The 15,056-nt window shown below is 42.7% G+C and overlaps 1 protein-coding gene across 2 annotated transcripts in view; it reads left to right on the top strand.

The window, feature by feature from the left end:
- Window positions 1–15,056, top strand: part of LOC106612559 (sortilin-related receptor) — a 78,138-nt gene that overhangs the window by 11,652 nt on the left and 51,430 nt on the right. For both annotated transcript variants that reach the window (XM_045724476.2, XM_045724475.2), the window contains exons 2-6: window positions 1,912–2,028; window positions 3,775–3,909; window positions 6,993–7,154; window positions 7,649–7,716; window positions 8,633–8,813. In XM_045724476.2, the coding sequence (XP_045580432.2) occupies window positions 1,912–2,028; window positions 3,775–3,909; window positions 6,993–7,154; window positions 7,649–7,716; window positions 8,633–8,813 (663 nt within the window). The remainder of the gene's footprint in view (window positions 1–1,911; window positions 2,029–3,774; window positions 3,910–6,992; window positions 7,155–7,648; window positions 7,717–8,632; window positions 8,814–15,056) is intronic.

Here is a 15,056-nt window from a genome sequence, read left to right as displayed (position 1 = left end):
TGAAAACAACTTTATATCGCAGTAGTGCCTTTGATTTGACGGCATGCTCATGCGCAGTTTGGCACGAGACGACCATTCGACCCGTTTACGTGTTTCTACGCATGAGCTTTGCTAGCCAACGTCGCCATGACATCGCCTACAAGTGTGATTAGGGATTTATTTTGGAGAAGCAGTTATAGCCTCTTCATGCTGTACTGTCTTTGGTAATAACGTCAATCACTTCCAAGATCACAAGCAATAGATGTCATTGTGCTCGAGGTAGCCCAAAATGTCTACACACAAAGACTTTAAAAACACAATGATTAGACCTATTATTAATTTATCACAAATCTAAGTAGAAGGCAGTTACAGTCAGTCCCATCTACCCTAAAGGCTGTATTATGAGATTTAGCAAATGGTAGCCAGACCTTTTGGGACCAAATGGACAACAGTGAGTTTGAGGCCCTAACCCCAAGCATAGTCCAATGCTTCATGTAACTGGAGATGGTTTGAGTGACGCTCACGTCATTACCTGTTAATGGTTGATTTGTTATCGAGCTCGGCGAGATGAATAGATTGTGTCTCACAATGCCATTTGCAGCAGTTTACCAGTGCCATCACTCTCCTGATTCAGATGTGTCAGGAGGACCACACCGGCACCCCTTTACATGGTCCGCGGGTAATGAGGCTTAAAAGGCTCTGAGATTTACTGCAGAGTCATCTCAGCCTTGAAGACGGCCTTGCCTTTGACTCAGCTGACCTCCTGGGATGTGTTCAGTAGGGCCCACCACAGTGAAACGTTTTAAAACGTTCTGAATGAGCATTTCTTATTAGACAAGTCCTGTTAGTAGAAGTGTTGTTCTACTATTTTGGAACTCTGATCTCAGGGAATGAGAATGTTATTACATGGAATGAGTTGCCTTATTACAATGTTCCTGCTGAAATCACACAACAAACTCTTGTAGGCTGTTTTGTAGCAATTTGCAGCAGAAATCACATTCCATTACTAAGTCTACAAGCCGTAGTAACAATAGTTGGTGTAAAGTTACCACTGAAAGAAGAGGAACGTCTGTTCATCATTTAGACAGAAATTAGAGTCTTTGTGTTGTCAACAGTACAAGTCTGTAGAAATACTGTAGTAAAGGGAGAAAAGCAAGCTTTTTAAAGAGCCACAGCCCCCTGCAGAATGATAAATTAAGAATGAGAGAGAGGAGCGCTCAGATGAGAGGCAAAGGCAGTGGGAATTAAAATGACATACTTTTTGTGGACTCACACTTTACAGATCTTAATGTCAGAGCTGCACCAATGGAGTGTTAGTGTTTGTTTGAGCTGTGCCTTCTGCTTTTACACTGCTACATCTACCACAAGCACTTAGTAGCAGCATTGTGTTGTTTCAATGGGTACAGTGAAGGCCTCTGAAAGTGGGCGATGTGAGGTAAAGCTGCTCACTGTCGCTCTCTCTCACTCACTCTCTCACTCACTCACTCACTCTCACACTCACACTCACACTCACACTCACTCTCACACACACACACACAGGTAGGAGCCTTTAGCCAGGTGCTCCTCACAAGGTCATAACAATAAGACCACAAAGTCCGTTGCCGTAGTAACGTGCTTCAGTGAGTTTAACTGGTTAGAAGGATGAATAAAGAAAAGCACAACAGCTCTGTTCAATACACCAGACACAGCCAGGCAAGGTTCGGCAACCTTTCACTGAGGGAGTTCTACCAGCGAAGCAAAATCATTACAATGTCTAGCTGATAATAGTGTTTCATAACAAATTTGATATGGCCCAAGGACGTTTATCAGATATAAAAGCCTCTGTAATTTATCAGATAGTTGCTTAATTCATTGGACTCTGAGTTGAGCTGCATTTTGACCAAACAACAAAAATACAACAGGTCAGTTGAGAGACTGTTCTTTCCTTTGCAGGCTAACCTGAACGATTCCCATAACCAGATGGTGGTGCACTGGGCCGGGGAGAAGAGCAATGTCATCGTGGCGTTGGCCAGAGACAGTGTCGGAGCCACAGGTCCCAAGACTAGCTCGGTGAGTACACAGTAGTACACTTCCTGCGCATACAGTAGTACACTTCCTGCGCATACAGTAGTACACTTCCTGCGCATACAGTAGTACACTTCCTGCACATACAGTAGTACACTTCCTGCACATACAGTAGTACACTTCCTGCACATACAGTAGTACACTTTCTGCACATACAGTAGTACACTTCCTGCGCATACAGTAGTACACTTCCTGCGCATACAGTAGTACACTTCCTGCGCATACAGTAGTACACTTCCTGCGCATACAGTAGTACACTTCCTGCGCATACAGTAGTACACTTCCTGCGCATACAGTAGTACACTTCCTGCGCATACAGTAGTACACTTCCTGCGCATACAGTAGTACACCTCCTCTGTGGACCGGAATACACTTCCTGTGACTACAGTAGAACACTTCCTGCGAGTACAGTAGTACACTTCCCGTGAGTACACTAATGTAGTAGCCTACATTTCCTGTAAGTACAGTAACATACCTTCTGTGTGGGATGGTGATCCACAATCGCATGGAAATAACATCCATGAACCTATCCACCACTACATAGCCTAACGCCTACATGTTGTTTTTAACCACTTTTGAATCGTCTTCCCTCTCAATTCACATTGCCCTCTATTCAGATAACACCCATAGGATTCTGCCATTCAAATTTAGACTCCTTTGTTTGAGTTATCATGGCAGAAATGATAGTACTGTGTTAACCACAGTTTGACTGTGTAATGTCTTTGTGTATCCATGTGTGTTTGTGTGCGTGCGTGTGTGTGTGTGCGTGGGTGCCCATCTGGTCAGTGACAGTGACAGGCCACGTGTTGTCAGTGCTGCGGGGCCCGGACCTGTTCCACTGTGCTAAGGAGATGGCGCCATGGCCTGCCAGCCGGCCGTGTGCTTCCTCTCCACTCTTCTCCTCTCACAGATCAGATTCACTGAGCCACGGATGAATCCCTCCATCTGTTACACCACCAAAATAGTTCTCTCTCTACTCTGTCTGCTTTTGATGATATCAGCTCCCTGTCCTGCCTGTTACTCACACTCAGCTTACAGTAATCCAAGCACCTCCCACTGCTTTTGTGCACAGTGTAAGAAGGACGTCCCTCGCTCCTCAAGGGGTTAACTTAAGATGTAATGCCATTTGAAAAAAAGTGGTTGATACTTAACTGCAGAGATACCACTGGTGAAGGACAGTTTATTTGTACAAAAATTGTTAGTTTTGTGTCTCTCTCCGCTCCCAGTCCATTTCGCTCCTCGACATAACTTCCAGCCAGCATTGTGGATTCAGTGGTCTTTGTGTGCTGTTCTCTGGGGTCTGAGCTCCTTGGTCTCTGGCACTCTGATGGGAATCTGAGAGTGCTGACCTCACTCGTGTATTGTCTTTGGTAGAATCTGCAGGACAGGAGGGAACAGAATGGAACAATAAACTCTCTAGTCACTTAACATGGACAAAGCTTTTTCCCAAGTATTGTGTTTCTCTCCGTAGATAGTCTGTAGCTGGAAAGTCTAGCTACTTCCTAAATGCTTTGATTCCTTTTACTGAGTTAGTTAATGGCCTCCCTCCCAATACACCCATTCTAAAATGATTTTGTCCTCTACAAGGATAGGTGTCCTTCATCAAAAAGCATTTTTCCTGTCCAAAAAGCATCACAACAAAAAGTACAGTGATAGTGGATTTAATTTGTTTACCATGTGCCGTGACTTCCATGTTCTCACCTCATTGCTCTCTTCTCTGTCACACGGTAGGTGTACGTGTCTTACAACTATGGAACCAGCTTCTCCCCCATCTCAGAGAGGTTTCAGCTGAGTGGGGAGAAGGAGAAAGAGGGGAACAAGCAGGTCATCTCCCAGTTCTACCACAGCCCTGCTGACAATAAGAGGGTAAGTGGCTGAAGACCATAGAGGTACATACACTGAGTGTATGAAGCATTAGGAACACTTTCCTAATATTGAGTTGCATCCTCTCTTGCCCTCAGAACAGCCTCAATTCGTCAGGACATGGACACAAGGTGTCAAGTGTTTCACAGGAATGCTGGCCCATGTTGATTCCAATGCTTCCCACAGTTGTGTCAAGTTGGCTGGATGTTCTTTGGGTGGTAGATCATTCTTGATACACACGGGAAACTGTTGAGCATGAAAAACCCAGCAGTGTTACAGTTCTCAGCACACTCAAACCGGTGCGCCTGGCACCTACTACTATACCCCGTTTAAAGGCCCTTAAATGTTTAGTCTTGCCCATTTCACCCTCTGAATGGCACACATACACAATCCATGTCTCAATTGTTTCAAGGCTTAAAATCCTTCTTTAACCCGTCTCCTCCCCTTCATCTACACTGATTTAAGTGGATTTAACAGGTGACATCAATAAGGGATCATAGCTTTCACCTGGATTCACCTGGTCAGTCTGTTATGTTTTGTCTACTCAGTGTACAGTATGATAATAAGACATACTGTATTTAGACCTTTCTCTATATCGAAAGACTGCCCTGATAGAGGAGTTTTATTATGTTTTCAAAGTTTGAGTGTATAACTCTTTTTCGTATGTTCTCCCATCGCCGCACAACCAGCGCAAGGCACATCACTTTATTGAGCTTGTGGTTTATTAGGGTTGATTTAGCTGTATAGTGGGTTTGTGTGTGCTTGTGTACATGCATAGTTATCAGTCATGAGCTGGAGATTGTTCGATGCAGTGCCTTGAGGTTTGGTGCGGTGCCTTGAGGTTTGGTGCGGTGCCGTGTTGGATTATGTCTCACTGTGTGCCGGTGAGTCATAGCCCTGGCCCCGCCCCCAGCCGTTCCCCCTGGCACTCAGCCCAGTGGAGGTTATTGCCAGGTGTAAGGGTGCATGGGAAACACAGTTTGTTCCATTAGCAGGCAGGCAGGCATTCGCGTGTGGCGTGCCTTGTGAGCCCTGCAGTCTTGGGCCATCAGTCTGCAGACAGGTGGACTCCAGAGAGTGAGGCAGGGCTGCCTGGTATAACAGCACATAACAGCCGGAGGATTCCACCCTCTTAGTCTGCAACATGTTCCCAAACATCATGGAGATGGTTACGATGGGAAATGAGTGGTTTCTTCTCATCTGCACGTTGAGCTGTGAGCTTTCCCATTTGAATTCAGGGCCAGTATTTAGCAGGCTTCTCAGAGTAGGAGTACAGATCTAGCATCAGTTCCTCTCTGTCCATAGTACCACTTAGGTCTGACTGGTTATGGATCTGCCTATTTAAAAGAAAGATTCACCCATTTTGAATGTTATATATATATTTTTTGCATTTCTGAGTGATGTTCTATCTATTCCCGGGGTCATTTCATGTTTTCATGTGTATAAGTATTCACACCCACTGAGTCAATACATGTTAGAATCACCACTGGCATCGATTACAGCTTTCAGTCTTTCTGTGTAAGTCTCTAAGAGCTTTGCACACCTGGATTGTTCAATATTTGCACATTATTCTTTTTATTTTATTCTTCAAGCTCTGTCAAGTTGGTTGTTGATCATATCTAGACAGCCATTTCCAAGTCTTGCCATATATTTTCAAGCCGATTTTAAGTCAAAGCTGTAACTTGACCACTCATGAACATGCAATGTCCTCTTGGTAAGCAAATCAAGTGTATATTTGGCCTTGTGTGTTAGGTTATTGTCCTTCTGAAAGGTGAATTTGTCTTCCAGTGTCTGGAAAGCAGACTGAACCAGGTTTTCCTCTAGAATTGTGCCTGTGCTTTGCTCTATTCATTTGATTTTTATCCTAAAAAATAATCTATAGTCCTTGCTAATGGCAAGCATACCCATAACATTATGCAGCCACCACCATGCTTGAAAATATGAAGAGCGGTACTCAGTGATGTGTTGTGTTGGATTTACCCCAAACATAACGCTTTGTATTTAGGACATAAAGTTAATTTCTTTGCCACATGTTTTGCAGTTTTACTTTAGTGCCTTATTGCAAACAGGATGCAATCTTTTGGAAAATGTATTCTGTACAGGCTTCCTTCTTTGTCATTTAGGTTAGTATTGTGGAGTAACTACAATGTTGTTGTTCCATCCTCAGTTTCCTCCTATCACACCCATTAAAGTCACCATTGGCCTCATGGTGGAATCCATGAGTGGTTTCCTTTCTCTCCGGTAACTGACTTAGGAAGGATGCCTGTATCTTTGTAGTGACTAGGTGTGTTGATACACCATCCAAAGTGTAATTAACAACTTCACCATGCTCAAAGGGATATTCAATGTCTGCTTTTTTTACCCATCTACCAATAGGTTTTTGCGAGGCATTGGAAAACCTCTCTGGTGTTTTTGTATGAATCTGTGTTTGAAATTCATTAATCGACCGAGGGACCTTAAAATGATCTGTATGTGTGGAATACAGAGATGAGGTAGTCATTCAAATATCATGTTATACACCGTAACAAAGGGGTTGAATACTTGTTTTGTTGTTATTTTTTTCTAATTTGTAAAAATGTATTTGTCCCATTTCCAAGTGGAGGCTGTTGAGAATAGAGGAGTTATTGGGAAGGCAGTTAAAAAATAGATCAAAGGAAGGATCGACAAAATGGGATTATAGCTCCTGTATAATTACGTAATCTGAATTTGTAGTTAGGCATTTCAAATTAAATATCGCAGAATATTTCTTTGAATTTCTGTAGATTTTTGGGGGGTGTTTGCAAACGGTCTTTTGAAATAGCAAGACGAGAGATATTTGGAGGTGAGATATTAGGCCGGTTGTTATTATTCTAGTTTGTTGAAATCAGTCAGGCTTGACGTTTTAGCAGGTTTATTCAGTTTAGAAAGTTGCAGGTACAAATAGAAATGCTATGTATAGAGCAAGAATGATTCCCTGTTCTACAGGAAAGAATGTCCTATCTATTCTACACAATATATTTCTATCTTAACATTCCTTAACACTCATGAACAGACCCCAGTGGGTATTTAGCCTAACCTTGGCCCATCTTGTCCTTCTCTTGTTCCAGTACCTCTTTGCAGACAGCACCAACAGCTACCTCTGGAACTCCTTTGACTTCTGCAAGACCATCCAGGGGTTCTCCATCCCCTTCAAGCCCACAGATCTGCTGCTGCACAGCAAGAGAGCCAACCTGGTCCTGGGCTATGACACCTCCCACCCCAACAAACAGGTACTCAACTGACTGCTATTGAAATGCTGCTTCACTGTCTTAAAAAAGGTCTCGGACAGAAATGTAGACGATTAACAACATGCAGAGGTAAGCATGTTTTATGAAATCTATGTTACCAGGAAATCCTTTGAGATCAACAGTCTTTTTATGATTGAGATCTTTGTGCAGGAGGTGTCTATGATGATCAGTGATTTGCCAGTAGCTCTGTGGCACCATTTTGGTTTGGGGTTAGATGCCTATGTGGACTAATGGCTCAAAATAGTAATTCAATGTCACAGCTGCATATACTAAACTGTCTCTCTGAAAAACACAATACGGAGGACACTTTGTGGATTTTCCACTAACTACTTATTCACGTTTCAGCTTAACAGAAATGATGGAAAACGGTTAACTCTCAAACATTCTGCCAGTTATATGCAGCCTGGAGTCAACATGTGCAAATGAGCCCCTGACCTACATTTACTCCCCACCCCCCACCTCTGTTATTTTTGCAGCTATGGAAATCTGACGATTTTGGAGAGACATGGGTGTTGATCCAAGAGCACGTGAAGGCCTATTTCTGGTAAGATCAATGCCTCTGTACAGTCATCAGTATAACCAATTGTCGATGTTGAGTGCCAGACTGTCTGAAAAACATTAAAGCATCGGTCTGTGAGAGGGATGGGTGGGATGTGCGTGTGTCTTAATTTCCGGTTTTTCTGTGACTGCCTGCCTCCTCCATCATCTGGCCCTCACTAGACCTTAATGTCTTCCGATTGCTGTCTGCTTACCAAGCATGCAGCTCGCCAGCTAACTCCCTGCCTCTCCAAATTAAATGCATAGATTAGATTGGCCCTTGTAATTGAATGACAATGCAAAGAAAATGCCACTACCATCCCTGAGGAAGAGAGAGACTGATTTTCAAGATTTTTATTTGGGGCTCACTATGTGTGAATGGCTTGATGACTCTGGTAACACCTAAAGGATTTTGAACCCTGCTATCAATCAGATCTGGGTTCAAATAGTGTTTGAAATCTATCAAATACTTTGAACGTTTGCTTGAGCCTGCCTGGAGTGCCAGATGTGCAGAGTTTGCAGAGAAAAGGTCTATCAACTACATCAAAAACAACAAACTTGCTTAAAACAATCTGATAACGATGATGATTGCGACACTTTCAGTGCCGTGTGTCTCTCACCATATAAAGTAGGCCTAGGCAGGAGAGTGGCACATTCAAACATAAAAAATATATTTTCCTTTCAAACCCCATCCATAAAAGATAAAGCCCTGCTTTGGAAGGATTTGACCGATCTGTTAATGATTTAAAGGCGTGGATGTGGAGGGTTAGCTAGGGTTAGACGTCAAGACCGTGTTATCTGAGTGGGAAGAACTCCAAGGCCCTTGGCCAATAAATTCTTCCTGTACAGGTCACATGGTCAACAAAGAAAAACATTTGGCCCTACCTATGTCCCACTTACGGCCGTTTTCTGCATCTTTCCAGGGGTGTGGAGCCGTACGACTCCCCCACCACGGTGCTGGTCCAGAGGCACGAGCCCCAGGGGGTGTCCAGCATCCTCAGCAGCACCGACTTCTTCCAGAGCGAGCAGAACCGCCGAGTCGTCCTAGAGAGAGTGGACAACTTCCAGCTCCGGGACAAGTACATGTTCGCCACCACTTCCACAGTAAGTGAGGTTGACCTGCACAAAAATTGGGTGGTCTAACCTTAACTATGTTCTAATACCTCTGCCTTCAGAAAGTATTCACACCCTTGACTTTTTCCACATTTTGTTGTTAAAACCTGAATTGAAAATGGATTAAATAGTGCAATAATAGTGTTTAGCATGTTTTTTTTATGACTACCTCATCTCCGTACACATACAATTATCTTTAACGTCCCTCAGTCGAGCAGTGAATTTCAACCACTGATTCAACTAAGACCAGATAGGTTTTTCAGTACCTCGCAACGAAGGGCACCTATTGGTAGATGGGTAAAAATTATAAAAAAGCAGACATTGAATATCCCTTTGGACACGGTGAAGTTATTAATTATACTTTGGTGTATCAATATACCTAGTCACTACAAAGATACAGGTGTCCTTACTAACTCAGTTGCCGGGGAGGAAGGAAACCGCTCAGGGATTTCACCAATGGTGACTTTAAAACAGTTACAGATGTTGTGACGTGACCTTCGTTAATCTGATGACTGTTATTTATTCAATCCACTAACTATGTTAAATTGTTACCCCATTTAAATGAGTCATGTAACAATTAACTCATTAGGAATTTTGGGCACCACGGAAGAAGTTGTTTAACGAGTTACCATCTCCTGAATTAAACTCTAGATATACTCTAGATATATATAAGTTGTATATTGATAAGTCACTTATTAATCATTACCTCATATCAGTCTCATTTGGAACGTCGCAGACTTCTTGAATCCGCAAGAACCCCAGCCCTTTCTGACTATTCAGTACTACACAAATTGATTTAATTGTTTATTTAATAACTAACTAAATAGTAATACCGAATACACATACAGTCGTGGCCGGTTTGAGAATGACACAAATATTAAATTCCACAAAGTTTGCTGCTTCAGTGTCTTTAGATATTTTTGTCAGATGTTACTATGGAATACTGAAGTATAATTACAAGCATTTCATAAGTGTCAAAGGCTTTTATTGACAATTACATGAAGTTGATGCAAAGAGTCAATATTTGCAGTGTTGACCCTTCTTTTTCAAGACCTCTGCAATCCACCCCGGCATGCTGTCAGTTAACTTCTGGGCCACATCCTGACTGATGGCAGCCCATTCTTGCATAATCAATGCTTGGAGTTTGTCAGAATTTGTGAGTTTTTGTTTGTCCACCCGCCTCTTGAGGATTGACCACAAGTTCTCTATGGGATTAAGGTCTGGGGAGTTTCCTGGCCATGGACCCAAAATATTGATGCTTTGTTCCCCGATCCACTTAGTTATCACTTTTTCCTTATGGCAAGGTGCTTCATCATGCTGGAAAAGGCATTGTTCGTCACCAAACTTTTTCCTGGATGGTTGGGAGAAGTTGCTCTCGGAGGATGTGTTGGTACCATTCTTTATTCATGGCTGTGTTCTTAGGCAAAATTGTGAGTGAGCCCACTCCCTTGGCTGAGAAGCAACCCCACACATGAATGGTCTCAGGATGCTTTACTGTTGTCATGACACAGGACTGATGGGTCTTCTCCGGACAAGCTGTTTTCCGGATGCCCCAAGCAATCGGAAAGTGTATTCATCAGAGAAAATGACTTTACCCCAGTCCTCAGCAGTCCAATCCCTGTACCTTTTGCAGAATATCAGTCTGTCCCTGATGTTTTTCCTGGAGAGAAGTGGCTTCTTTGCTGCCCTTCTTGACACCAGGCCATCCTCCAAAAGTTTTCGCCTCATTGTGTGTGCAGATGCACTCACACCTGCCTGCTGCCATTCCTGAGCAAGCTCTGTACTGGTGGTGCCCGCAGCTGAATCAACTTTAGGAGACGGTCCTGGCTCTTGCTGGATTTTTATTTTATTTACATTTTTTACATTTTTTTTCTCCCCAATTTCGTGGTATCCAATTGGTAGTAGTTAGTCTTGTCTCATCGGACTCAGGAGAGGCGAAGGTCGAGAGCCATGCGTCCTCCAAAACACAACCCAACCTAGCCGCACTGCTTCTTGACACAACACACATCCAACCCGGAAGCCAGCCGCACCAATGTGTCGGAGGAAACACCGTACACCTGGCGACCTGGTCAGTGTGCACTGCACCCGGTCCGCCACAGGAGTCGCTAGTGCGCGGTGAGACAAGGATATCCCTGCCGGCCAAACCCTCCCTAACCCGGATGACGCTGGGCCAATTGTGCATCGCCCCATGGACCTCCCGGTCGCGGCCGGCTGCGACAGAGCCTGGGCTCGAACCCAGAATATCTAGTGGCACAGCTAGCCTTAGACCACTGCGCCACCCGGGAGGCCTTGCTGGACTTTCTTGGGCGCCCTGAAGCCTTCTTCACAACAATTGAACCGCTCTCCTTGAAGTTCTTGATGATCCAATAAATGGTTGATTTAGGTGCAATCTTACTGGCAGCAATATCCTTGCCTGTGAATCTTTTTTTGTGCAAAGCAATGATAACGGCACGTGTTTCCTTGCAGGTATGCATGGATGACAGAGGAAGAACAATGATTTCAAGCACCACCCTCCTTTTGAAGCTTCCCGTCTGTTATTCGAACTCAATCAGCATGACAGAGTGATCTCCAGCCTTGTCCTCGTCAACACTCACACCTGTGTTAACCTCTATGGGCTAGGTGGGACGCTTGCGTCCCACCTACTCAACAGCCAGTTGAATCCTGTGGCGCGTTATTCAAATCCCTTAGATATGATATTACTTCAATTTTTCAAAAATATGACTATTTTACACCATTTTAAAGATAAGACTCTCGTTAATCTAACCACACTGTCCGATTTCAAAAAGGCTTTACAATGAAAGCAAAACATTAGATTATGTCAGCAGAGTACCGAGCCAGAAATAATCAGACACACATTTTTCAAGCTAGCATATAATGTCACATAAACCCAAACCACAGCTAAATGTAGCACTAACCTTTGATCTTCATCAGATGACAACCCTAGGACATTATGTTATACTATACATGCATGTTTTGTTCAATCAAGTTCATATTTATATCAAAAACCAGCTTTTTACATTAGCATGTGACTAGCATGTGACTAGCATTCCCACCGAACACTGCCGGTGAATTTACTAAATTACTCACGATAAACGTTCACAAAAAGCATAACAATTATTTTAAGAATTATAGATACAGAAGTCCTCTATGCACTCGATATGTCCGATTTTAAAATAGCTTTTCGGTGAAAGCACATTTTGCAATATTCTCAGTAGATAGCCCGGCATCACAGGGCTAGCTATTTAGACACCCAGCAGGGTTAGCACTCATCAAAGTCAGATTTACTGTAAGAAAAATGTTATTACCTTTGTTGTCTTCGTCAGAATGCACTCCCAGGACTTCTACTTCAATAACAAATGTTGGTTTGGTCCAAAATAATCCATCGTTATATCCAAACAGCGGCGTTTTGTTCGTGCGTTCTAGACACTATCCTAAAGGGTAAATAAGGGTGACGAGCATGGCGCAATTCGTGACAAAAGAATTCTAAATATTCCATTACCGTACTTCGAAGCATGTCAACCGCTGTTTAAAATCTATTTTTATATAATATTCCGATAATATTCCGACCGGGAATCTGCGTTTAGATAAACAGACAAAGGAAAAGAAAGCATTCTGTCGAAGCGGGCACGCGCCTAAGCCCATAGTACTCTGAGTGGCCACTTGCCAAAAGCGATAAAGTGTTTCAGCCAGAGCCTGCCTCGATATCGTTCAACTTTTTCCCGGGCTCTGAGACCCTATGGAAGACGTAGGAAGTGTCACGTTATTGCACAGATCCTGAGTCTTCAATAAAAAGAGCCAAGATGAAACACTACTTCTCAGACAGGCTGCTTGAAATCTTCTCAGGTTTTGGCCTGCCATAGGAGTTCTGTTATACTCACAGACACCATTCAAACAGTTTTAGAAACTTTAGGGTGTTTTCTATCCAAAGCCAATAATTATATGCATATTCTAGTTACTGGGCAGGAGTAGTAACCAGATAAAATCGGGTATGATTTTTATCCAGCCGTGTCAATACTGCCCCCTAGCCCTAACAGGTTAACAAGAGAATCACTGACACGATGTCAGCTGGTCCTTTTTTGGCAGGGCTGAAATGCAGTGGAAATGTTTTTGGGGGGATTTAGTTAATTTGCATGGCAAAGAGGGACTTTGCAATTAATTGCAATTCATCTGATCACTCTTCATAACATTCTGGAGTATATGCAAATTGCCATCATAACAAACTGAGGCAGCAGACTTTGTGAAAATGTATATTTGTGTCGTTCTCAAAACTTTTGGCCACAACTGTACACACTTACATGAGACAAAAGTCCCTAGTGGACTGACAAGATATGACGGCTTGTTACACAGAGATGGAGAAAGGGACATTTTATCATGGATACATTCTAGGACTGTTCTCACATTAATCGTATACCTTGCACACGAACTGCCACCCGTTTGGGTAAGAAATGCAATGTATTTATGTGTAGATGTCCTTGTTTGTTGTCTCTCTGTTGAAACCAATCAATCCTTCTATGGGGAATGGCTCGATAGGGGTAAGGCTCTGATTTTTCACCAGAGGTCACAATGTCCTCCAATGTCCTTGTGCTGGCTTGGAGTGGAGTGTTTCTTCAGAACAGATACTTAGTGATTGTCTGAGATGTAATTTTCTTATTTCCCACCTCGTGTCTTTAGTCAAAGTTCTAGGACCACTTTTACATGCCCAACTGCAGACTGGAGATTTTAATACCTAGTTTTTATCTTCTTCACCTCGTTTTGAGTTTCCAGCCATTTGTAACATTTAGCTCACGCTTCACGTCTGCTGGTCTCAAGGTTGATTATTCAGGGTTTAGCTCCCGACCACTTTACATGCCAGTAGCAACCCGGCAATGTTCGGGTCTGTTGTAAATTTTGTTACCAAGGCTTTTTATCCTCAGGGAAAAAGGGGTTATTCCATCACGCCGACATGATGTCTGTGCTCACTTGGGGCGTGGCTACTGACTGGGAAAAAGTTTATATGAAAAACAATTATCTCATTAGAAGACTAAAATCACATTCCTATCTTAACAAAAAAAACTCTCATACTTAATCATATATTTTATACAACATTTAGATGTAAACTTGACAATGTGTCCACTTTCCGAGTTATTTCTTGAGACCTTCCTTAATGACATAACAAAATAATAAACAATATGACATGATTATTCTGTAAGTCCCCACTGATCATTCCAAACATTCAGATGTTAGAAATAATGTTCCAATGTTCACTTTTTGGCCAAAAAGATTTTGGCGGCAAAGTATTCTGGAGACAAAGCACATTTCTTTCCCAATACTGAGGAGCAAAGGGAGAGATTCTCCTCCTGCCTAATTTACGACAAGGTGTTAAGGTGTCAAAACCGGCCCACCCCCTTCCCCTCTTCTGTGGGTAAGAGGGTTTGGTTGTTGTCAGCTATTTACCAAGCTGATCTGAGGCCTTTGATCCTCACCCAGGAGAGTCATGACACAGAGTTTAATGGCTGTGGTAGGAGAGAACTGAGGTTTGATCAACAACATTGAAGTTACTCCACAATACTAACCTAATTGGCAGAGTGAAAAGGAGGAACCTGTACAGAATAAAAATATTCTAAAACATGCATCCTGTTTGCAACAAAGCACTACAGTAAAACTGCAAAAAATGTAGCAGAGAAATTAACTTTGTCCTGAAAGCAAAGTGTTATATTTGGGGCAAACACAACACATCACTTAGTACCACTCTTCATGTTTTCAAGCATGGTGATGGCTGCATCATGTTATGGGTATGCTTGTTGTCGGCAAGGACTAGGGAGAAGAGCTAAGCAGAGGCAAAATCATAGAGGAAAACCTGGTTGTCTGCTTTCCAACAGACACTGGGGGAAAAAAATCACCATTCAGCAGGACAAAAACCTAAAACACAAGGCCAAATATACACCCTGGTTGCTTACCAAGACGACAGAATGTTCCTAAGTGGCCTAGTTCATGTTTTACTTAAATTGTCTTAAAAATCTATGGCAAAACCTGAAAATGGCTGTCTAGCAATGATCAACAACCAACTTGACAGAGCTTGAAGAATAAAATAATGATGTGCAAATATTGTACAATCCTGGTGTGCAAAGCTCTTAGAACTTACCCAGAAAGACTCACAGCTGTAATTGCAGCCAAAGGTGATCTTAACATGTATTGATTAAGGGATGGGAATACTTATGTACATTTTGTTATTTCAGTAAAAAAATAAATGTGTGC

This window comes from Salmo salar, chromosome 09 (genome assembly GCF_965601325.2).
Source record: "Salmo salar chromosome 09, fSalSal1, whole genome shotgun sequence".
Taxonomy (NCBI): domain Eukaryota; kingdom Metazoa; phylum Chordata; class Actinopteri; order Salmoniformes; family Salmonidae; genus Salmo; species Salmo salar.
Note: the sequence above shows the minus strand (reverse complement) of the source record. Positions and strands in the feature narration are given on the sequence as shown.